General features: G+C 39.3%; 1 protein-coding gene across 3 annotated transcripts in view; it reads left to right on the top strand.

Moving 5' to 3' along the window:
- The window catches only part of UNC79 (unc-79 homolog, NALCN channel complex subunit), a 165775-nt gene that overhangs the window by 72009 nt on the left and 67841 nt on the right, over positions 1 to 25925 (top strand). Inside the window, exons 21-30 of one of the 3 annotated variants that reach the window (XM_028136889.2) lie at positions 1317 to 1498; positions 3479 to 3680; positions 4316 to 4495; positions 5904 to 5969; positions 13310 to 13596; positions 16184 to 16366; positions 16949 to 17111; positions 19609 to 19758; positions 20352 to 21569; positions 25108 to 25215. In XM_028136889.2, coding sequence (XP_027992690.2) covers positions 1317 to 1498; positions 3479 to 3680; positions 4316 to 4495; positions 5904 to 5969; positions 13310 to 13596; positions 16184 to 16366; positions 16949 to 17111; positions 19609 to 19758; positions 20352 to 21569; positions 25108 to 25215 — 2739 coding nt within the window. The remainder of the gene's footprint in view (positions 1 to 1316; positions 1499 to 3478; positions 3681 to 4315; positions 4496 to 5903; positions 5970 to 13309; positions 13597 to 16183; positions 16367 to 16948; positions 17112 to 19608; positions 19759 to 20351; positions 21570 to 25107; positions 25216 to 25925) is intronic. The other 2 variants (XM_028136886.2, XM_054715450.1) reach the window with 2 other exon arrangements.

Here is a 25925-nt window from a genome sequence, read left to right as displayed (position 1 = left end):
ATGTGTAAATTTGTGGGAGGGCACAACAATTCAGTCCCTCACAGTTCATTTTTCCATTTACTTTCATCTCCCCAACAAGTACCTAGGATGGTGTCTTTAAAATAAGTGAATTAGTGGATTTATTGAATAAATACTAAATACTATATATGGGATCAATAAAAAGAGTATAAGGACAAACTCCTGCTCTCAGTTTAATTGATGGGACCAAATACAAACATGTAAAAGATTAAGAAACTATAAAGGTATAAATATAATTCAAGATCACAAAAGAAGATATGTCATACAGCTAAATACGAACACACAAATGCCATATCTAAATGAATAGTATTTGAAAATATATATTTTTATTCATTTCAGAGAGGAAGTGAGAGGGGAGAGAGAGATAGAAACATCCATGATGAGAGAGAATCATTGATCGGCTGCCTCCTGCACACCCCCTACTGGGGATCAAGCCCACAACCCGGTATAGAACCCAGGACCCTTCAGTCCGCAGGCGGATGCTCTATCCACTGAGCCAAACCAGCTAGGGCAATGAATAGTATTTTTGCGGGAGTTCATGGGATGGAAAGACCACTCTAGGAAGTCAGAGTGGACTTCACAGAACCTGTAGAATTTAAACAGCAGGTTCTTTTAAGGATGGTAGAATGTCCATTAGCAGAGAAGAATAGAAAGAATATTCTAGGCTGCTGGAATAGCTTAAGCAAAATACTGAACCATCTCTATTTGCATGGAACTATATTGCTTCACTATCTCCTATGGCTTTTTTTTTTTTTTATCAAGCTCTGTTTTAAGAGTGGCTGGAATCATTTAACATAGATTTGCAGAATAATTAGAAATCTATCAAGTAGGGTGCATCTATTTTATGGAAGGTGTATGCTGTACAGCCCCGGGAAGGTTGGTTGTCACTTCACATCATGACACGCTAAGAGTGGAGTAGAGGGTCCAGAATCTAGAGCCAGGATTGGTGGGTACCTCCCACCTTCCTGTGTTGTCTGCGGAACCTCTATGGGATGGACAAAGAAATGAGCATGGAGGCATTTTGAATAGTTTGAAATACAGCTGGAAGTTAAACAATGGGAAAGACCATTAAAAAAAGAGAGACAGAGACAACCCAGAACTAAATCAAGGCTGCCTGACAAAAATACTGCACTGAGTAGAAGTGGTCTGTGCTGCACGGATCACTCAAAAGGAGGCATTAGACGTTCCTTTTGGTATTTAAAATCAGTGTATGGGGGCCCAGAGTTACCCTTATCTCTGTGGGTTCAGACTACCTAAATAAATGCCATTTTTTTTGTCCTCTGCCTTTTACATTTCAGTGGAAAAGGTGGCTGTAATTTGTAGATTTCTGGATATTCACTCAGTGACCAAAAACCACCTGCTGAAGTACTCGCTGGCACATGCTTTCTGCTGCTTTCTGGCGGCTGTGGAGGACGTCAACCCAGCGGTGGCTACCAGGGCCGGGCTCCTGCTTGACACCATCAAGAGGCCGGCGTTGCAGGTGACGTCCCTCAGTGTGTGTTACCTGCTCTGCAGACGGCTCTCTGCTCTGCTCTACTGAACCCTGAGTTATGTGTCACATAAACACAATTACTACTGATGATGATGATGATGATGATGATGATAATTGTGGAAATTTTTAAGTTGGGAAAAACATTCCAGAATCACATCGTATTAACAGACCTCTTATTTTTATTTGTTGATACTTTCTTTTCAGTCTTTGTCTATGTGCTGAATCACTTCTGACAGATGGAATTATTGTATAACTTTTTTTTTGTGGCAGATTATTAAATTAAGCTTATTTATACCATTCCACTGGTTTCTGGGCTAAAAGTCCTTTTATTAGGGGCTAGCTTCTAAGAGAAATCAGGTAAATTATAAATCAAGGCAAACCAGGAGAAGGTAAATATACTACCAAAATGAAATGCTACAAATCAAAGCCAAAGTAACAGGAAATAGAAGACCTGGAGAGAGTTGTATATTTATCTTATTTGGCGCCTGTATTTTTAAAAATTTATTTATTTTTTTAAAATACGTTTTTATTGATTTCAGAAGAAGGGAGAGGGAGAGAGAGATGGAAAAACCAATGTTAGAGGGAATCATTAATCGACTGCCTCTTGCACTCCCACTACTGGGGATCGAGCCCACAACCCAGGCATGTGCACTGATTGGGAATCCAACTGTGACCTCCTGGTTCATAGGTTGATGCTCAACCACTGAACCATACTGGCCAGGCTGGCACATGTATTTTATAGTTGAAGAAAGCAAGTCTCAGAGAGATAATGTCACTTATGAAAGGACACAGAGTGAATTTTGGGAGAACCAAAACTAGAACCTCCAAAGTCCTGATCTTCTGTTTTTCTCCATTGCCACCTGATTTACTATTATTTCATTATTATTAAAGTTAATAATGGCAAGAGCTAGCATTTATCAAATAGTCTTTGTGTTTTCAGGGCAGTGTATTTAAAGTATCCGATCCTGCATTATTTCAGTTAATCCCCACAATAACCTTTAGTATGTTCCCATTTTACAGATAGAGAAGCTGAGGGTTATAAAGGTTAAGTAATTTCAGAGTCACACGGCTAGTAAGTGGTAGAGAAGACTCAGTTCTGACTCATAATAAAGTCATATTCTTAACTCTGTGTGTGTGTGTACACTGCCTCCCAGTCAGTGGAAGGGTTCTTGTGAAAAAGACTAAGAAGAAAGGGCAGTGGTACAAGATCTAAAATATTCTATAGTTGTGCTGCCTGTGGACAAACACCCTTGTAAAAACTTCCATTTGTTTTCGGGATAGTCCTTCTCTGTTGGTCTTAATAAGACTTAGGTAGTTGTATGTCTTACCGCTGCTCAGGGCCTGGAACATAGGAGGCACTCATTAGATGAGAGATGAATGAATTAATAGGACGAATTGCAGTTTTTTGAAAAAGGGAATTGTAGACTTATATACTAGAGAAACAGATGCTCAATCCATTACATCTTTGATTTTTTTTAAACTCTAGGTTTCAATCACATTCCAAGAAGATGACTTATTTTCTTTTAGAATCATTAAAAGAATTCTAAAATCTGAATTTCTTTTAGAAATTTTAATTCTAAATTTTAGAATTTAACATTGAAAGGAAATTTAAAGGCCACCTTTTTGTGTATTCTAAAATGTATCTTTGGAAGTATGCTTCTCTTATAGAAACGACAGACATTAAGAAAATAAACATTGGTTTGAGGATATTTGGGTAAAAAAATTAATAACATACATTTAGTTCAGATTTCTAAGTCAGAATTTAAGGGCTGTTCTACAATTAGGAGAAGCTTCTCTTTTATATTTCTTCTACCAAAATTTGCAGTAAGAAAGATTTCAATTGGCTCATTCTACATTATAAATATAGATTGAGGAGTTTGCCTTGTTCCACTGACTTGCTTAGTGTATTTGCTTTGAAGCAACTTAAATGTTTACATCTGACTTTGCTTTCCTCCTCCTTTTCCCCAGGGTCTGTGTCTTTGTCTTGACTTCCAGTTTGATACTGTGGTTAAAGATCGACCCACAATATTGAGCAAGCTTTTGCTCCTGCATTTTCTCAAGCAAGATATTCCTGCTTTGAGCTGGGAGTTCTTTGTCAACAGATTTGAGACACTTTCTTTGGAAGCTCAGCTGCATTTGGATTGTAACAAAGAATTTCCTTTTCCTACAAGTAAGCAAAAGGAAGAACTTGCTGTATAGAGTCGAGGTACCTCTGCTTGTGCTTGCTAGATAAGCAGAAGATACTATGCGTGTAGTTCGACTTCCCATTATGGAGGATGCCTTGACTTTGTGTGCTTCATCTATCAAATGTTTGTTGACTACCTACTGTAGTAATCCTCAGATTAACTGTTTTCTGGCATTCCGAAATCCCAATTTTTCTAGTTCCTTTGGGGACTTGTGAAAAACATTTGTGAATGTTGTGTTCCTTAAATGCTATTCAATCATCATGATTGTAATGTTTGTGAGCAGGTTTGTAAGAGAGATTTGCACCTTGCAAATTCACTCTCTCATGCTTCTTAATCAGGTACCTACAGCTCTGACTAGATGGGGAAAAGACTTTGGTCAGTCAACTAGTTATCCAGTGATAACAAAATCAGATAATTTAATCTTAATTATACAATAGTCATGATAGGCAATAGTCATGATTTTTAATATAAGCTATCCTGGAGAGAGAAAGGTGAATGAGTCATATATCCACGAAAGATGGTTTGTAATACTGAAAAATATACACAGATGGATGGTTTTAAGCTAGTTGCATAACTTAGGAGTTAAGGAAAATGATAACCTCTAATTCCTTTTGCAAAGCTATCACTGCTGTAAGGACCAATGTCACCAACCTCAGCGACACCGCACTGTGGAAGATCAAGAGGGCTCGCTTTGCAAGGAACCGCCAGAAGAGTGTGCGTTCCCTGAGGGACAGCGTGAAAGGGCCCGTGGAGTCCAAGAGGGCGCTCTCCCTCCCCGAGACCCTAACCTCCAAAATCCGTTGAGTATCTTCTTTCATCCTTCCTTTAAACCTGTTTAATGTCTTTCGGAGGCTGGCTTGTCTTGCTGAATGTGCACAGAGAGGAGCGAATTTAGCAAACAGCTTGGCCATCAGGTTTGGCCTTCGGATTCCCTAGAGGGTCCCCCCAAGGGGTGTTAGTGCCCTGGGTGGCTTTTTCCAGTTTTTGGGTGAAGCAAAGCCTTGCTCTAACAGTAGATTGTTCAGTAGATTGTTTTGAAATGTGGAAGGCAGCAAACCCACTGATGCTTGGCATGAAAGAAGCATTGTTCCTAAGTGCTCAAATGTGAAGTTTGCACCAGCCTGGATAAGAGATTCCTGAGAAGACTTTGACATTGTCATTTAATGAATGCATGGTAGAGGCAGCCAAACAAGCTTCCAGGCAAGCTAATAATAATGGTTGCTTTTGCAAAGACAAATTAGGCCAAGAAGTTGAATTTTTGCCCAACTTAAACAAGCTTCATTGCCAACTTTAAAAAAAAGACCATATATACTTGTTTTCTAAAGGTCTTTCTTTATATTGCACTTTTAAAGAGAACAAAATTTCCCTTAAATTACCAACTCACTAGATGGACTCTAATGATTAGCAATAGCTCATGAATGGGAAATAATTAAAAATTCATAAGTAAATCATCATATTAGTGAATGGATATATTTAAATACATTGCTAACTTGTAAAATTTATTAAATGATTTAATTTTTACCTGCTGTGAAGTTAATAAAAGAATACCATAAAATATATTTCTTCTTATCCTGTTAGAAGCTGAAAAGTTTGCTTTTTCATTGGCATTTATTAGAAGGCAGCTTTATTGTAACATGACCATTTTAAATCATAAATATGATTTTATTTTATTTATTGCATTTTCCTCTATTTTTCGACAAGCTAAGGATATGTAGTGTTTTGAACTTTGGAAGAATCAATAAAAGCCCTGTAAGCAATCAATAATATAGGTGTTCAGAGAGCAAAGATAATAACAGGTGCCCATTTCAGAATATGCTGTGCTAATGTGAGGCCCCAGGTGAAACTGAATCAGATCCTAAAATCCAATACCTCAATCAAATAGATTACAATTCCTATAAGAATGTCCCAGCTCCTTTTAGAATCGAACTGATCAGTTTGGGATATACAGTTTACTTATTGTTATTTCTTGTTAATTGATTCACGTGACAATTCTGAAGATTCAGAATTAAAGTAACATTGCAGGATGTTCTTGAGATTCAAATGAAACCACAAAACTTTTGTGATGTAAACATCTACTGTGTGATGTTAATTACAAATAGGAAAACTAAACGTGCCCCTACTATCCAATGCAGTTAGCACTAAGTATATTTTCTAGGCTCAAGTTGTTTTTAATGCTTATTTAAATAGAGTTGTTGTTGATTTTTAAGCTGTGAGGTTGACCAGGCAAGAGCAGTCTGCTCCAGCTCTCGGTGGGACACCCGAACAGATGCCAGGTGGGTACTTCTGACTTGAAGGGCTGTGTGCAACTGTCTCTCACAGGTGGACAAGGTAAAGCGTGCGGTGTCTCTAACTGGACCACAGTGATATAGTTAGGTTTGGCAAGCTCCAAGGGTCTTACCCCAGGTGCTCAAGCATTTGGGCCCCTGACATAGCAATTCCTCTTGTATTAGCAGATGGCTTTTGCTGCTGTTAGCTTTTGGTCCAGTAAGAAGCACCTTGTTACCTGAGTACACACTGAGTTCCCCAGAGAGCCAATATGACTAGAACCATACCTAGTACTTATATTTGTATGTGTATTTACACATAGAAATATTATGTTCATATATATCTGCTATAGGAAAAAACATACATTTCATTCGCATTTTAAAAGGTTATACATTTGAACCACTGTCATTCACTCATCCCCTTAGTCATTCCTGATTCATTGCAGCTCTACATGCCTTCCTGTCTCTCAGAGAAAGAGTTTCCATTGTTTGGCGCATCATGGGATCATATCCAACTTGGCACAGTGTAACTGTCATTTGATGTTCCTGAATTATCCTAAGGGTTGAAGGGACACTGGCAAGACTATTACAGACTGAATGTTATTCACACAAATAGTCCCATGACTTGTTGGGAAAACTGAGAAGGTTCTGAGTACCTGCTTATTTGTCAGAAACAAGCTTGGTAACTACCATCTATGTATCATGCTAACAAAGATTTTGTTTTTATATTACTATTTTCTAAGAATAGTTTTAAGGTAAACTTTTCAGAATGGTCTCAGAAGGAAAATTTCAAGTAGGGAGACTTTGAAGACTGTGTGTTTGTTATGTGTTATAAAAGTGACTCCAGAAAGAGAGGCGATGAGGGATGGGAGAGGAGCACAGATTATGGTTGCAGATGGTAGGTGGTGGCCAGAGTGTATTTTCTCCTTTAAAATCGATGAGAAAAAAGGGATAGCAAATACTTGGCAGAGTCTCTCTACCTTATTTTGTGCATCACTTGTGCCTCAACTGTGCTGAGATGGAAGGAAGATAAAATAAGAACTTCTGCTTCTGAGTTCACTGCAAATGTGAAATCCATCCAGTTTCCCTCAGTTAGGTCTTTTTGAGATTGGCCTTATGCAGTTTTACAAACTATCTTGATTTGACCCCATCTTTTCTTTTTGTCATAAGGCTGAATTGAAAAGCTATTAGTTATTATCACCCATTATAACAATCCAACCTCTCACATCTCTTTGGGAAAATGTGTATATACATTTCTTAAAGTGAAGAAAAGTTTCAAGCATCTAATTGTTCCATCAAATGTTACAAGATAGAAAAGGGGCAAATAAAAGCATTGTTCATATTAAACATAAATATCATTTACATGACTTGCATAAGCAAAACTTTAGATTTGGAAACTTATAAATTGCTTATGATTTCAGACTAGTTTTTCAGTTTTGTATTATTATTCACTTAACACTGAATGTTTTAACTTGGAAGCAAAGACATACCAGGACAGTCAGAAGACTACAGGATGGTTTAAAATAATAATTAAATGGAAACTGAAGAACTTGCTATTGAATATACTTTTGTTCGGTGCAGATAATGCACTCCTCTATGCAAGACCTTATATTGATTAGGCCTGAAGTAAAGGCTGAACTTTTTGTCACTGGATTTATAATTTATGGCTCTCTGATATGAACATGCACAGCAAATTTGCAATGGAAATACACTTGTATAGAAGGTATACTCTGTAAGGCTAGCGAAGAGCTGCATTCCTCCATGACATTTCTGAGTCAAATCAAAGGCCTTGTGCAAATATAAAAAATTCATAGGATGCTATAGCTGAAATATTAGAAGTAGGTTAATATTCTCATTTTTACAGAAGAGGAAACTGAGGGTTCCAGAGAAGAGCAAGTGCCACAGGTTTGTTGGTGACAAACAGGTCTGGGTCACAAGCCCAGATGTCTTGATCTCTCTTGCAAGGCATGTGTGGTAAATGCTAGTAGGAGCTCTACACCTTTAATCCCAATTGATGAAAAGTACACTTTCCCCTGCTAATCTGAAATTGGTTTAATCTTAATTAGATATAAAGTGTATTTTCACTAATGCTGTGAGAACCAGAAATTCTTTGTCTTTGATGATTCAGAACATCTGTTGAATATTAAGTGAACATGATGCATAATGCTGAACAATAATCACTCTATGTAATCACATGGGGTTTCATTATATCTTGTCCCTCATCTCCTGGAATGAATAATTAAACAGTAGTAGGTAAATAATAATAATATTTCATATATGTATAGTGCTTCTATCTATGAAGAGTGTTTTTGTGCAAATCATCTAATTTCGATTTTACAACTATGGATATATGTAAAGTATTATTTTTTTTCACTTTACATACAGACAGGAATACAGGTCCTGAAGAATTAAGAAATTCTGCTTAGATGGTTTGCTGAAGATCACATATAACTAACTGGTTAGGGATAGAACTGATACTTGAGTCCAAGATACTTGATTTGCTTTCTTTGCACTACAGCCTCCTCTTGAGGAATTGTTTTTAGGATATTCCTACCCTTTAGGATGACATGAGCACACCAGTCTAGTTATGGAGCTGACCTGGGCATTCAGGTCTGCAACAGTGAGCATCCAGGAAGCCATGAGCATCCAGACCAGAGGATCTTTCCAGTTAGAAGCTACAGATTGGTCTAGAGCTATCCTAATCCCTACAGGGATATGGATGCTCTACTCCAGCCCGTAGAGAAATCCCGAGACCCCTTGGTCTGAATTTGTATCAGTAAGCTAGGTACCCAATGCTTGGTAACATTGGTGAAATTTGTATTGATCTTTCCTGCCTCCCTCTTAGGTTCCAGCCTGGACTTCCAAATTGCTTCTCTTTTGGGCTCTCTCTCTTTTTTCCTAGAAAGATGGTTTATAATTCACATCTTCATAAACTTCAAAATACCTATTGATCATTTCGATCCAATAAATCAAAGAGTACAGTTGTTTTTTGTAGGAATGCCCTTGTTTGAATTGATGGTTTTGGGAAATGACAGTTTCCCAAGTGATAGGATGTGGGGTAGGAAGAGGCAAAGGCAGGGATGGGGAGCATGTGAGGATGCAGAGTTAGTCACCAGCCTCAAATTTACAGCCTCTGTGGCTGTGTGCACACACAACAGAACTGCTGTGAATGAAGCTGTAAATTGAGTTAATGAGCTAGGGAGACCAGTGAGGCAGTGTGGCTAGAACAGTGGTCGGCAAACCGCGGCTCGCGAGCCACATGCGGCTCTTTGGCCCCTTGAGTGTGGCTCTTCCACAAAATACCACAGCCTGGGCGAGTCTATTTTGAAGAAGTGGCATTAGAAGAAGTTTAAGTTTAAAAATTTGGCTCTCAAAAGAAATTTCAATCATTGTACTGTTGATATTTGGCTCTGTTGACTAATGAGTTTGCCGACCACTGGGCTAGAACTACTGAAATAATACAACCTCATTTATAGGGCGTAATCCTTGGCTTCTCTCGACCGAATGCAGAGTAAGCTCGTGGAAGGGGTCCTTTCTGCCTCTACTTGTCACATTGGTTTGACAGCGGTGGCTGTGAGTTGACTTATACAGAGGAATGTTCCCTAGCCACTTCCTTGCTGTTTGGAAACTTCATCAGTTTTTCTCCTATAGAGAAGACAAGATCTGAAATATTTATTTGAATTCAGTATATGTAGACATTTATGAATAATAAGCATCTACCTTAAGTCAGACACTGCCCCATATTCTATGAAGGTTATAAAAAAATGGATGAAACATAGCACTTGCCTTCAAGGAGCCTTTGTTCTTATAGGGGAAATAAGTCAAGTGAATGAATAAAAAGTTCTGCCTTGCATAATAGCTATTTGTCACAGGAGAGTTAAGAAATACTATAGGAAACTCTGTTCATTCTTCCCTTCCCCCCTCTCCTCTTAACCTCCTTTCTTGTCCTTGGATATTGACAGAGTTTAGGGATCACATCCAGTTACTGAGAGGAAGGTGGGCACAGGTAATAAGAATGGCATCTGGGGACCAGGTCCAGAGGGTTAAATTGGGGCTGGGGTGGAAGACCACTCTATAAGGTGAAGAGAGAACGTGAGCAAAGACAAAGATGGGAAATGTTGGTGACATTCTGAGATCCGTGAGGAGCCCAGGTTGTAATGATGCTGAACATTTGGGGTGGATGGAGTGATAGGAGATAAGTCTGGAAAAGCAGATCCTGATCCTGCCTGACTCCAAATTGTTTGAATAAATAAAAGTGTACTATGGAGTTTCGATTGGTTGTACCTCTGTGGACAGATTGCAATGGGCCCAGTCCATGTTCAGGTTATGGTAGGATCTCTCTCTCTGCCTTGTGATTATAAAGGTGCCTACCTTTTTCTTTACAGAAATGATCAAATCTCTTAACACATTAAATCTCTATAGTTAAAACAGACACAGGAATTTTATGGAACAGAATTCAAAAGTGTTTTAATGGTCACACCTTAGAGAAAATATTGTAGGCATTTAATTTAAAAATGGAAATTTTGTAACCTTTTAGATAACTAATTGTTGTCTTGAACAGTAAAGAAAATGTCAACTTTTCTAAGCTCATTTTTCTTATGGATTTGATTAAGGTAACCTTTCTTAATGAAGAGTGTACCAATCACAAGCCTACAGTTTTATAAAGAAAGAGCACAGACTTGCAAAGCCCACAACCAGAAGGGTAATTATTGGAATGAAAAGAGGGTTTTCCCCCCACTTTATGCAATAGATCCCATTAGCTAGTCCATTTTTCAGTAAATATAGTGGTTTGTTAAGGAGCATTCATTCCTAGCTATTCAGAAAAAGCAAAGTAGAAGCAGCCAACTTAAAGTACGGAAGATCAATGAAGATGAATTTAATATGAGGATAGGGCATTTGTGAAATGATGCTTATTCATTAGAAAAATGAGATTTGACAGGAAAAGTTAAGGTTACATACTTTATCTGTAATAGTGTCAGCTATAAAAATAAAGAAAATAAAATGAATGTCCTTTTGCAATGAGAAGAATTTTGACATATTTAAAGGTGAAGTCTGATGGTTTATTTTCTAGACCCAAACTGGGATAGAATGAAATGGAGAGCCAGTGTCTTAGTTGGGCCTAGTCTGGAGTCTCCTTTCTTTTGTATTGAGGTCTCTAGATTCTCAGGGTTATAAAACAAAAGTGCAACTCCTTCTCCCACCCTACTGAGTTCCACTTTTAACTTTGGAGTTGAGCCACTCTGGACGTGGAGGTGGCTGAGCAGGACTGAGTGATTTGTGCTGTCTGAAATCTTGTCCCCGGAGCTAAAAGAAATTGCGGAACGAAGCTATATTGTAACAGCCATCACTTGCTGCTATAATAACATTGAATCCTGCAGGGAACCTGTATTTTCACACTTGGCAGATTCTTGGCCCAAGCTTGCCCAGAGCAATAACCTTCTTCTCGTTGTAAAGTAATACTCTGGAGGAAAAAAGAAAATCAAGATTAAATGTTTTTCAATGTTGAAAAGATAGTTTTCTAAACTTTTTTTATTTTGCTTTATGAGGATGTACATAGGTATTGCTTTTGGTTTGATCTTCTATTCAAACATTTAGTTATAATGTACAGTGATGCTTCACATTTTTGGGCTCTTGGTGAAATGGGGTGATTTTTTTAATGATGGCTGATGCATGGCTAGTAAATAATGATAATATTAACAATTGAAAATTTATTCACTCTTCATGTGAAACACCATCATAAAGCAATTCTTAGGTTTTGTTTGAATAATTTTGGGTAAAATTTCCCTATGTACATTGCACATATTTTTCCCCTTCATGGACAGACTCTATGAGATAGAACATGTTAATGTCCAAGGGTCATATTGAAGTTTGTCTGACGCTTTCCCCTATGTTAGAGGCTCTTTGACTTACATGATTTCTCTGCCTCTTCATATATTGTGCACTATCCCTTCTCAGTGTGTCACTTTTGAACAGACCAGCATTCTTCTGATCATCTGGGGAAAACTAGACAACCTAGTTGTTACCTTATGTGTAGTGCTAACCTAGTCATGTCTGAACTTGACATGGCTTTCATGCCCCTGCTAAAGAGAAAAGGGTTTGGGCTTGAGGCAGTTGATTTCCACAGTCCTCAGAAATGTTCCATCGATCTTACTGCCAAATTGGTTAAGTTAATGGGTATAAATCACCTAGTTTTTTTTTTTTTGTTATTTCCTTAATATCATCATAAAATAAACATGGTCAAGCTTTGGTTTATAATGACTTGTAACCAAAGCCTGTCATCATTTAGCAGAACTGTTCCTTGCAGGATGAGAGATGAGAAGGCTGGTGTGCCTACCTAACCCACCACGCTAAAATGGTTTCCAATTTAAAATTCTGATGCAACTTGTCAAAGGAAGGACAAGAATGGCCCCCAAACAGAAACATAGAAAAGCAAATCTCACTCTTCCTTCCCCCAAAGTCCTAAACGAAACCAGATCAGAAGAGGCAGAAAAACAAAGGAGACAAGGGTCTGATTTCTGACTTTGAAAAATAACAGAGAAAGTCAGTGTCAGGGAGCTGCTCATTATAATTCTTTGTAGGGTTAAGAATAAGTCAAGGGCAAAGGTGTTTTTTTTTTTTTTTTTCTTTCCATGTGAACTTTCAGCTCATCTTCATGTGGCTTTTCTTTTTTCCTTTCCTCCCCTTTTCCCCCCCCCCTTTTAAAAAAGTTCATGCTTCTTTCTTTCTGTCTGTGGCCCTCCCTCCCTGTATGTTCCTCATTACATTCAGCAGGGCTTATAATTTGCTATTTATAATTTTTACTATATTATTGAGAGACTGTACATTGCTAATATCTCAGGATTTGAAAAAGAAGACTTTTTTCCCCACCAGCTGATTTATGAACATAACTGAATCGAGATAATAATTTAAACAAAATAACCCAGTGGATGTCTTTGTGCTCAGTGGGTTTTAGAATATTATTATTATTATTATTATTACTAGCGATTCTTACATGCTGATTTTACAAAGCTGAAAGGGAAACTTCTCTTTATCACTGAGAATAAAACGTTGCCCCTAAATGAAGTTTATTTAGGTGTTTGTCTTACTGTTTGAAGGGAAGTTAGCTTTGTAATGCCAATTTTTATTTCAAATTTCTTTATCATTCCCCAATTACTTGGTTGTAGATGGACACACTAACTTCTACCCTTGGACTAATGCTTTGCTTAGTAGGCCATATTGTGCCTTTAAGTTTTTCCAAAAAAGAAAAATATTTAATGGCAGAAGAATGGTGCTTTATACATTAAGGGAGGTTTTAGTGTAAAGTTACGTGTGGAGGAGCCAGCCACTGATGCCCCTTCTTGTACTGACAGGACAACAATCCCCTGAGAATGACAACACCATCAAGGACCTGCTCCCAGAAGACGCTGGGATCGACCACCAGACAGTTCACCAGCTGATTACAGTGCTCATGAAGTTCATGGCCAAGGATGAGAGCAGCGCAGAGTCAGACATCAGCAGCGCGAAGGCCTTCAACACGGTCAAGCGGCACCTGTACGTCTTACTCGGCTATGACCAACAGGAAGGTTGCTTTATGATTGCACCTCAAAAAATGCGCCTGTCAACTTGCTTTAATGCGTTTATTGCAGGAATTGCCCAAGTAAGTGTAATAACAGCTTTCAGAAGTCATACCACTGGACTTTCAGTAGAAACAAGTAATTAAATCCATGTAGCCAACGTTAGTTGAGTGTAAAAGTTTGTACAAGTTACTTTCTTAGGGGTCTGTGAGGGGAATATACAGATGAGTAAGATTTAGCCACCTGATGTCGTAAAGGGAGTTTGGGATTTTTTTTGGGGTGGTATAAAATATACATAACGTAAGTTTACCATTTCAGTCATTTTTTTAAGTGTACAATTCTGTGTCATTAAGTGCATTCACTTAGTTATGAAACCACCACCACTATCCATCTCCAGAACTGTTTCATCATTCTAACCTGAAACTCTACCCAGTGAACAATAAGGCAGTGTGGGATTTTTATTTGTGGGTGCTCTTTTTCTTTTCCTTTTAAAATTATCGAATTTATTGGGGTGACACTGGTTAACAAAATTATATAGGCTTCAGGTGTACAATTCTATAATACATCATCTGTATAATTGTATTGTGTGTTCACCACCCCAAGTCAAGTCTCCTTCCATCACTATTTATCCCTCCTTTACCCTCTTATACCGCCCCCAACTCCCTTTTCCTCTGGTAATTACCATACTTCTTTTTCTTTTTAAAAAATCCTTTTCCTTTTTGGCTTCAAGTGGAGGGTTGAATTAATCATACAACTTACTTCATGTCACATCACCATTATTGGCTATTCTATGTTTGCTACTTCTAACACCAATGCCATGGTGTACATCTGCCATGCTTTAACTATCCATTCCCCTGGTGATGGACACTCATATTGCTCCCAACTCCTTCCTACCCCAAACAGCTCAGCAATGGACATCCTTGTATATGCACCTTATCCACTAATGTGGGAATTCCTTTGAGATATGATCCAAGAGCAGAATTAAGGGATTGTGGGATATCTTGTGTGCCTAATTTGACCAGTGCTACAAATATGACTCTCCAGAATGGCTGTACAGTCTGTAAAGGGCATAGAACTTGCGGAATAATGGACATGAATTTCAGCTCTGCCACTGTTACTAATTCTATGACCTCAGGCATCTTCTGCTTGTCTGCTTATTGGTAATGGACTTTTTTTTGAAAGATTAGAGACAACATATTGCAAAGCACCTTGCTTAGTGCCTGTCCCATACTAGGAGCTCAGTAATGGTAGCTGTTATTAATGAGCTCAAATAGACTGTAAAATAATGAACACAGATAAGCAAAGTGGGAGCAATATGTATGTAGTTGTCTCTTGCTGATGCTGATAATTAGATGGATCACCACTAACACTCAGCTGTCTGTGTTGAAGAGAGAGTGCACCATTTCAGACACCAAGCTCTCCCTCCTTCTTTCCTTCCCTCCCTCCTTCCTTCACTCCCCTGCTTTTCCCTTTCTAAATCCATTTATGCATATTCATTTTAGAAATATAACCAATAAGGTAAAAAACAAATCTCAGAAAAGCCCATGATAAATAACTAACATTTGGTATTATCACTGGCCCCAAATTTACACACATATATGTATGTATATATATATGCATACATATATATATATGCATATATAAGTATATATATGCATGCACATTTTTAATAATGATAAGGTCATGTTATACATATTGATATATGTATGTGTATCCTTTTAAAAATATGTTTTTATTGACTTTAGAGAGAGAAGAAGGGAAAGGGGGAGAGAGAGAGAGAGAGAGAGAGAGAGAAACATTGATGTGAGAGAGAAACATCAATTGGCTGCCTCTTGCATGCCCCCCCTCCTGGGGATCACACCCACATCCTGGGTGTGCCCTGACCCGGAATTGAACCAGTGACCTCCCAGTGCATAACGCGATGCTCAACCAACTGAGCCACACTGGCCAGGGCTGTATGTGTAACCTTTCTAAACGTAAAATATATTACAGAGTTCATATAATGTAAATAAATTTGTATCCTATCCTATTAATGGCTACATAGTAGTTTGCTGTCATAAAAACAATCTTTTATTAACTAGTCCCATAATGTTGGATATGTAGGTTTGTTTTCAGCTTGGGGTGGCTATAATGCTGACTGTTATTTATGCACACATCTTGGAACACTTGTCTGATTATTTCCTGAGGATATATTTAATTGCTGTGTTAGAGGCTATGTGCTTTTTTTACTTCTGAATACATGTTGTTAACTTGCTCTCTTGAAAGGTTGTATTGAGTAATATACTGTTTCCAGAAAGGTAATATACTGTGTCTGAGAATGTCCATTTCTCCACATGATGTCCCATACTAGGTGTTTTGATTGATTCTAAGTTTTATTCCACTTAATAGCTTAATAGGACATTTTAATAGATAAAATTTTATTTTAATAGATACATTAAATAGATTATTAGATAATTGAGTAGATTAAAACTATTTTAATATACAAGGTTTTAAAAAAATTTCCAGTGAGGCTGGACTTTCCCCCTTTATGCATATTGGCCATTACTATTAATATTTTGTGAGATGCCTGTTAAATATTTTGCCTGTGTTTCGATGGTTCAAATTTTTCCTTTTGACTTATAAGTGTTCTTTATAGTTTTCCTTCAGTTATTAATTTCTTTCCTATTTCAGGTTATGGACTATAACATTAATTTGGGAAAACACCTTCTCCCCTTGGTGGTTCAGGTGCTCAAATACTGCTCTTGTCCTCAACTACGGCATTATTTCCAACAGCCACCTCGTTGTTCCCTCTGGTCCCTAAAACCTCACATCCGGCAGATGTGGTTGAAGGCCTTGCTTGTCATCCTGTACAAGGTGAATTGCTGTCGCTATTTCTTTTTTTGGTGGAATGATTCTCTTAGTGCGGAGAACACTTAAGAGACCGGTGTTGAAAATTTTGTAGGACAATCATTTAACCTTCAGAGGAAGAATTGTCATGTACAGTTAGTGCTGAGAAGCAAAGAGCTATTGGAATGAAACTAGAAATGGAGGCCATGTCAGTGTCTTCTCTTGAAAATGTTTAAAATAAAAAACTATGAATTGTGGGACTTCGATCAACCACCTCTATTTCTGATCAGAATCTTCTATTTTATCTACATATTAATTTTTATGTCAGAAAACAAGGAAAACATTTAAAATTGTATTCATAAACCAAATGTTTATGGCAAATAATTTTGTTGAAAGGAATTGTAACTGCGAGCTGGCATGCATTGCCGTCTGTGGTTCAGTGCAAGAGGCAGGGAATAAGGGCATGCATGATAAGGATTTGTTTTTGCCTACCTATATTTTTCTTTTTTACCCCAAAGAAATGCTGAGGAAACTATCTAGCAAGATCAAGTGGAAACTTAGCCTTCAAAATAACCATTTATATATTTCTCCCTTTGTTTTGTTGTGCAGTATCCATACCGGGACTGTGACATCAGCAAGGTCCTGCTGCACCTGATTCACATAACAGTCAATACACTCAATGCACAGTATCATAGCTGCAAGCCCCACGCCACGGCAGGACCTCTGTACAGTGACAACAGTAACATAAGCAGATACAGCGAGAAAGAAAAAGGTACTTTACACATCTCAATTCTATCCTAAACTTAGTTTGAATGCGTAAAACATTCTGGACAGTGTTTCTCTTAGGTTAGGAGATAAAAGGGGGGCCCTCAGGTGTCATTCTGGAGTCAAAAAATCACTTACTGCTTCATTAATTTTCCAACTTTCCCATGAATGTTGCTGCCTTAATTTTTAAAATGGAAGAGAAATAATTAATATACTTCTGAAATTCATTTAATAAGAAATAGCGTTTGGTAAAGATTGCCTACTGTTTGGTTAAGAGACCTTTATGGGCCTTTTCCTACGTGACGGAAGCACCTTGCTTTGGGCTGTGAGGTAATTCTTGGTTGGCACTTAGTGGAGCCATGTAACCTTGTGGGTCTCTCGTTTGCTCCTGAACTTTGTGCTCACAGATTTGAATGGAGTCTACATTTGCCGACATGCTTTTTGTAGCCGCCTTATTCAATAAGAATTGATTTAAGGCAACTGGAATGAAATACTTTTGCTGCATAGGTTTACATTATCTCCGATATTGACTTTTTATATTGATAGCTTTTCCACAAAGGAGTAGAATAAAACTCTAGAGTAAAATTATAGCCTGAAGAATCAAGGTGTTTATCTTTAGTGCATGTCACGGGGTGACTAGACTTGTAAAAGGTGACATCATCTAATCCAATCCTGGGAGACAGCCAAGTGTCCCACGACCCTTTGGTGTGTTATATAGTGGTGTTAATGGAGTCTGACTTGGTTGACTGCTCTGAAAATATCTCAATAGGATGGGTTGGAGCCAGCGTTCCATTATTGGTTTATTGCTGCAAGGTCTGCGTCTAGGTTGGCTATAGATGGATCTCAGAGTACTAAGTTATTTAGTTCTGGTATCAATCAGACTATTTCTGAAGAATATCTTATCTACCAGTTTAGCTCCTCGTTTCTGGGAAATTGGGTAGATCCAGTTACACTAGGGATGTCCTCAATGCGGCTCAGTGTTTGGGCCAATCCCAGGTGACCCTTTCTAGATGGGAGATGCCATTCTGAAGCCTTTCTTCTCTATTATTCAGTGTAATTGAGAATTATTTTGCAGCTGTACAATGGCAATTGCATAAATCTTTCCTCAAAAACCTGCATTTTTAAAGGAGTATGTTTTTATAAAAGAAATGAAAAAATAAAACAGGTCACTGTGTTGCATCTCCTCAAGACACAGGAGTTTGATAGGCTTTCTCATCTCTGTGGAAGTTCACTGATAGTTTTGTATCCGTTTTAACGGTTAACGTTTATTTATTTATTTATTTTTGACAAAAAGGATCACTATTCTTGGTTTATCTAACATCTACTGCTTCAAATTTCACTTACTTATAGACTCTTGTGTATGAGGACAGGATCAAAACTTAACTCTGTATTTGTACTACCCTTATGCTGTAGAAAGCTTAAATAACCTTAATCGCACCTGAGCCTCATTTTGTCACATAGGTACATGTCGATATAGGCCAAATACTGTGATTTCAGTGATATTCAACGCCAACAGTAGGTTAATTTCATTTATCCTGGTATTAAGTGCACTTTTGTAGCCGTTTCTCTTGCTGCTTTGAACATGGCTTTGGCCTTTCCAAAGCATGAAAGAACATTTGAAATTAAGTGAACTTTATGGGCTGCAACATAGCAACCCTTTCCTTATTAATTCATTTTTGTGTCTATCTTTGATTTAAAATTGGCCAAATGGGGACAGAAGAGGACATAGAAACATGCTTGATAGGCACTCTAGTGACCAATTTGTTTAGGGGGCCTCAGGCTGATGAGCCAAAGATTCTTTCTGGGATTCATAGTAGTTACACATGGCAAACTCCTCAGAGACGAGTCTTAACTAGGGGGAAATGTTATCTTCTGTTTTCTTTTTCCTTTGTTTACTCTTTCAGCCCATAATCATTTGTGGAGCTTTTAAGACGGCCAGTGGCTTTTCTAAGTTTTTTCTGTGTGTTGTGTGTTTCATTACCAAATGTAGAGTACAGTATTTTGCATTCACAAAGTATAAGGTGCATGTACTGTTAGGCTGTGTCTATGCCAGTTCTCAAATCCTAAGAAGGCATATATTTTTGGAAAGAGTGAGAACCACTCATTTTGCTTAATTTTCTTTTGCCAAATTAGCCTGAAAATTCACCCAAGGCAGGAATGTCAAGCAGTATCCCAGACTCCTGACACCTATGTATTATCTGGTTTTAAGTGCATTGGGAAAGCTTCTGCATGAGGCTCTATTGGAACATTGAAATGTCTCTCTTGAAAATGCTGCCAATTGTCACCTGGAAAATGAGGGGCAACCTTGTATAACAGGTTGCTCTGTTGAACATATGGATGATTTGATGCCTGGATGACATACCAAGCCATGGCTAGATGTGGGCTGGCGTAGAAACCACCCCAGACTTGGCTCCATGTAATGCTTTCATTGAAATGCTTGTGTAGACACAGCCTAAGAGAGAATAACCTCTTAAGTGTAATTTTGACTTTCTCTCCCCAATTAGAAGAAGATAGTGTTTTTGATGAATCTGATATTCATGATACACCTACTGGACCCTGCAATAAAGAGTCTCAAACTTTTTTTGCAAGATTGAAAAGGATAGGCGGCAGCAAAATGGTGAAATATCAGCCGGTTGAGATGAATGTGCAGAGAAGTATGAATTTTTTCCTCTTAGTAATTTTATGCAGAAATGTTGTACTCTACCGTTTGTTTGGGGTAAAACCTTAATTTTATTATGTTACGACACATTTTAATATCGTTGATTTTATATATATGTATGCACAAACAGTATATATATATATATACACACACACATTTATATATATATGTGAATCGACAGATGCCTCATTAACGTCATGACTGTGCTAGAGGGCCATTGCTTGATTTGATTTGTTGCAAATCGTTTGCTTCTCTTCCACACAATTTGAATACAGTTTCCTAGATCAGCCTCAGCCAAAGCGATCCCCTCTCCGGTACAAATGAACAAAGCTGAGGAATTTTTCTGAAGCCTGATTTTGGAAATCTAAATCTTAAACTGCCTTTGTGGGTTCTCTCAATCCAAGGGTTTCTGGTTTTTGAAATTAGAATGAACCTTACAAAAACGTGGCCAGAAAGTCAGTTTTGCCTTCTGGTGGAGCTGGGATTGTGATCATGATTTATGCCAACTGTATGCCCACGTAGGAGGGGAAAAGAAACCATGGTGAAATCTCCCCATAAAATAGTACTAGCTTTTTCTGTTTCAATCAGGTGACATAGAGCTGGCTGAATATAGAGAAACGGGTGCATTACAAGACAGCATTCTCCACTGTGTGAGAGAAGAAAGCATTCAGAAAAAAAAGCTGCGCTCTTTAAAACAAAAATCTCTTGATATAGGGAACGCAGACTCCCTGTTGTTTACATTAGATGAGCACCGTAGGAAGTCCTGCATAGACCGGTGTGACGTAGATAAGCCCCCCGCCCAGGCTGCTTACGTCACGCAAAGACAGCATGACCACGGACGGCCTAGACAGAACTCTGCTACCAGACCGAACAGTACTGAAGTCCCCGAGCACCCCGCCGTGGAAGGTGTTCAGGAGAGGCGGAGGCCCGTGATACCAGAGGTTAGGTTGAACTGCATGGAGACGTTTGAGGTCAAAGTTGATTCTCCAATAAAGCCCGCTCCTAAAGAGGACTTAGATCTCATCGATCTGTCCTCAGATTCAGCATCTGGGCCTGAGAAGCAGTCTATGCTCTCTACATCTGACAGCGACTCCCTCGTGTTTGAACCTCTTCCCCCTCTCCGAATAGTAGAGAGCGACGAAGAGGAGACCATGGGCCAGGGAAATGATGGTGCCGCTGGCAAAAATGCTGCCTCCTCACCTTCCATCCCCAGCCGCCCCTCTGTCCTCAGCCTGAGCACAACTCCTCTTGTGCAAGTAAGTGTGGAGGACTGTTCCAAAGACTTTTCCTCAAAGGACTCAGGAACTAATCAGTCAGCAGGGGACAAGGACTTCAGATTCATAGCTCTGGAAGACCCCACAGACTCTGAAGACTTAGCGAAGCTGGGGGAGCTGCAAGAGTTTCCTGGGGGCAGCCCGCTCACGCTGAAACAAAAACGAGACCTCCTTCAGAAGTCATCTGCTCTCCCCGAGTTGTCACTGGACGATACCCTGGAGCCTGGCATCGAAGAAGAGACGCTGGGTGGGCTGATGCCAAGTTCAGGGGCAAAAACTGTCCTCCTCAAAGTCCCTGAAGATGCTGAGAGTCCAATGGAAAGTGAGAAGCCCGACACCAGTGCTGAATCCGATACAGAACAGAATCCCGAGAGGAAGGTGGAAGAGGAGGGAGCTGAGGAGTCCGAATTTAAGATTCAGATCGTTCCCAGGCAGAGGAAACAGAGGAAGATTGCGGTCAGTGCCATCCAGAGAGAGTACCTTGACATCTCCTTCAACATTCTGGACAAATTGGGAGAACAGAAGGATCCAGGTAAGCACCTGCCTCTTCTTTCTTCCAGCCTTACATTCAAGTTTGTGCATCTTACTGGTTAGGTTCTTGGCTTTGACTGTGCATACATTTTTAATCTTTCTAAAATATATATTTTTATTGACTCCAGAGAGGAAGTGAGAGGGAGAGAGAAATCAAAACATCAATGAAGAGGGAGAATCATTGATTGGCTGCCTCCTACACACCCCCACTGGGGATTGAGCCTGCAACCCGGGCATGTACCCTGAACAGGAATCGAACCATGACTTCCTGGTTCATAGGCCGATGCTCAACCACTGAGCCACGCCAGCTGGGCATACATTCTTAACCTGATATTGTCAGGGAGTGACATTATAATTGTTTCATAATCACTCCAAATCCTTCCTGCCTAGCTGCACATGTTGGATTCAGATGTGGTTTTATTGGCTCCATAAATGTTTCTGTATGTGTTGTTTCTACACTCTTCAGTCAATTCTTGACCATCCTTGGCAATCAGAGGCAATGGTTAATTCATAGCAAGATACTCCAAATATCATTTTAGTCTTCCTCAATCAGCAAAAACCATTAATGTGAACTTTTTGCTTTCTCCTACCTCCCCCCCCCCATACTTTAGTGAGCTGTGATATAGTCCAAAGGAGGAACAAATATGAAGGGCTAAAATAAAGCAAAAATGCTTAGAATAATGAAGAATTGACTGTATACTCATTTAGGGCCTACAGTTGATTATATATTTTAAACAATATCAGCAACTTGGTGGACATTGTGTCCCACCAAGAACAACAGCAACAAAAAAGTCCAGTATCACCGAGACCCTAATCCGTGGACACCACTTGGTGGTGAAGTTGTCACAGCACAGGGATTTCCTGCCTCAAGTGCCATTTCTTGGAGACACAGTTTCTAAGAAAGATAACTTGCAAAAGTGGCAAGCTGGTAGCCCCCCTAAAACATAGTCTGCTGTAGTATTGCCATACTACCGATCGGCCACTTCCTCATTTCTCAACTTAGATATTTTTAAAAAAGGAATGTGACTCTTAAAAACAAATGGAATTGGTCAGGGCTGATTATCTTATTAAATTCCTAGGCTCTAGAGCATTGAGAACTGGCAGAGAGCTCAGAGACTTAGCTTTCTGTAAGAGGACACTGCCCCCCGAGAAGGTGATGGGCCTTGCTGTGGGTCACACAGCCAGGTGGTGGCAGCCAGGAATCAGGCCTAGTCCCTTGATTCTAGTCCTGCTTCTCCTACTGCTCCATACACAAGCCACTCCTTTGAGGATGGGCTCAGCTCTTTTATTTACCCGGGTATTTCCTGAGGTTTCTGACTGTTCTCTACCTCATAGGACAGAGATGTGTACCTCAAAGGTACTCTGTGAAAATCTGTTGAGTGAACATTAGGGTATTTGAAAAAGGGCATGCTCCCACCAGGCAGGGGAAGGGAAAGATCCTGGTACTAACCAGAAAGTTTCTGAAGGTTTCTAGGGAAACTGGGTTAGCTTTTTATTGTTTGGAGCCAGGAAAGTTTCTGCATATAGATGGAGGAAGGCAATGGCCTAGAAACTATAGAGGTCTATAGTGTGGATATATCAGAGACAATAGAAGGTCTGTGGGGTGGGTGTGTATCTATACTAATAAAGGGGTAATATGCAAATTGGTCAGGACACCCTCACAGTAACGACAGAACAGCAAGCTGCGTGGGACACCAGGCCGACAGGGGGGTTAGTGAGGGACAACCAAACGACTGAAGAGCAGGCTGCGTGGGGCGGCCAGGCCGGTGGGGGGGCCCGTGAGGGGTGACCAGGCCAGCAGGTGGGGGGGGGGCAGTGAGGGGCGACCAGGCTGGTGGCGGGGGCAGTTGGGGGTGATCAGGCAGGCAGGCAGGTGAGCAGTTAGGAGCCAGTGGTCCCGGATTGTAAGAGAGATGTCTGACTGCCAGTTTAGACCTGATCCTTGGGCAGTCAGACATCCCCCGAGGAGTCCCAGATTAGAGAGGGTGCAAGCTGGGCTGAGGGACCTTCCCCCACCATGCACGAATTTTGTGCACCGGGCCTCTAGTGATATATAGGTTGCAGGTATGTTGTGTGTGTATGTGTGTTGCTTTCTTAATTCATGCTTATGTTAGATTGTTCCCTGGGATATTAAGGAGAAAGTTGGTTTTATATTAATATACTTGTTACTAAATAAGAAGGAAACATCTGACAATTATAATAATGTCTTTAAACATTTTATAATGTATATTGTACAGTCATATAATTTTATATCTGTATAGTGTCCCACATCCCACAGGCATACAGATCTCCTAGCCTTCCTTGCTGGGTGTTGGACGGAGACGCACGCTCTCACCTAAGATTTATTTTACTTTGAAAAAGGGCATGGAATTGGCCTTTTATTTCTGACAGTTTTGCAAGTTTTGTGGTCATCCAGTAACAGAATAACATCTGCTTGCTTAAGTTGTATGCATTATGGTGTTTTGCTCTGTGTCAAGAAAAAATGATTGACCACAGGAAAAGGATGAGACAGAGACATGATTAAGCTTAAGAACCCAAAGCCATTTAGGGTGGCCATCCCTGAACTGCAGCACATAGTCACGAAAGCACATAGTGGTGACTCCAAGGTGCTCTCTGTGTTCAATAGATAGTGCTGCTTAAGGTGGCAGGGAGGTTTGTAAGAAATTCTCGGAGGCTTGCTCCAATAAACTATTAAATTTTTCAAAAGGTTTTAAAGGATAATCTTTACCTAGAATAATGTGGAGTACCTTTTCCCCATTAGATCACTAAGACAATACCATATGCAGAAAATATCTCACCTTGGATACATTTGCCAAATAGAAGAAGCAAACGATACAGTCTGTTTCTTGCTCAACTAATAAAATATAAAATCTGAGTTAACAGTATTTATTTCATGTTCAATACAGTCCCTGCTCTTACATTACAGATGGCTTAGCAAAGTTATAGACAAGTAAATAGGAAATTACATTATAGTGTTTTAGGTTAGGGAGAGATTAAGGACAGGGTGCTCTGGAATTACATAAGATTGTCGCCTGACCCAGTTTTGTTTGTTTGTTTGTATTTGGGGGGGAGGGAGTCTCAAAAACCATCCTGGAGGAGGCGTTTTCTGTGTAAATTGAGATGTAAGTGATGAGTAGGAAAATGCCAGATAAAGGTGGAGTGGTGGAATGATATAGATGGAATGAACTGTAAGCGAGTTTAGGTATTAGATGAAAAGAAATTCAGTCTGGAAGGTGAAGAGACCTGCTCAAGGACGGGCAGTGTGAGCATATGAAGCTTAGTTTTGTCCTTATGCTGTCATTGATCTCTGAGAGGCGTAGCTACAGATGCAGAGTGTAATATGGAAGCAGTTCTCCATGAAAATTTGAATGTAATTCCATTAAAGTAATTAGTAGGGTCAGAAAGTATATAATGGTATATAATGAGTATATAAGTAGAATGAGTGTATTAGGCAAGAGGGGAAAGTATAAAGAAAAGATTCTATCTAGAATTTGTTTTTAATCAGTGTCCTGAGTTTTAAATAATATTTATGCTTTCAGATCCCTCTACTAAAGGACTTTCTACTCTGGAAATGCCACGAGAATCCTCGTCCGCCCCTACCTTAGAAGCAGGTGTGCCGGAAACAAGCAGCCATTCCTCGATATCAAGTAAGATTTCTTCTGCATTGATTTTGGAACATTATCTGCTACATTATTTTCAATTTCCGCACATTTGGTTTTCTTTTTTTAATGTTGTGTTAGCTCCCTAGGTGACACTACGTTGTATGTTCTCAGAGACCCCGAGGCATGGGCTCACCTTTGTCAACATCTCAAGTGTTTGAAAAATCAGTGTGATTACTGATGGACCAAGAATTCTCACTTGTTAAGGAATAATCACTGAATTTCATCATTCAATAAAATAATAAAACATATCACAAGCGTAAACATAAAATAATGCAACGGGTTATTGGACAAGTGGAAAGCATTATGTATGGCAGAATTTTACATGGAACATTTTAATTTGAATCCCCTCCATTATTAACAAAGTTTTATCGGGGTTATCATAAAATAGATGTATTTGATATCTCATGATCCCAACATCATGATTGAATCAAGTTCTTTAGACCAGGAAATAAAAATGGCCTGAAATTTTCACAAGATCTATAAGAGGCAACTATTTGGAAACTGCCTTCCGTTGTTGGGTCCTAGATTTTGTCATGAGGAGTTTGAGTTCCGCTGAGGTGAGGATAAGGGTGTCTACCTGGCTCAGTGGAGGCAAGTAAGAGACGTTAGAATAGGAAATTGTCTGCAGGAATCAGATGCAAACAGAGGTGCAAGTTCTGCAAACTCGGGTCACGTGTGCTGGTATCGTCTGTGTT

The sequence above is a fragment of the Eptesicus fuscus genome, chromosome 5, assembly GCF_027574615.1.
Source record: "Eptesicus fuscus isolate TK198812 chromosome 5, DD_ASM_mEF_20220401, whole genome shotgun sequence".
Lineage (NCBI taxonomy): Eukaryota > Metazoa > Chordata > Mammalia > Chiroptera > Vespertilionidae > Eptesicus > Eptesicus fuscus.
This window is presented reverse-complemented; position numbering and strand designations above follow the sequence as displayed.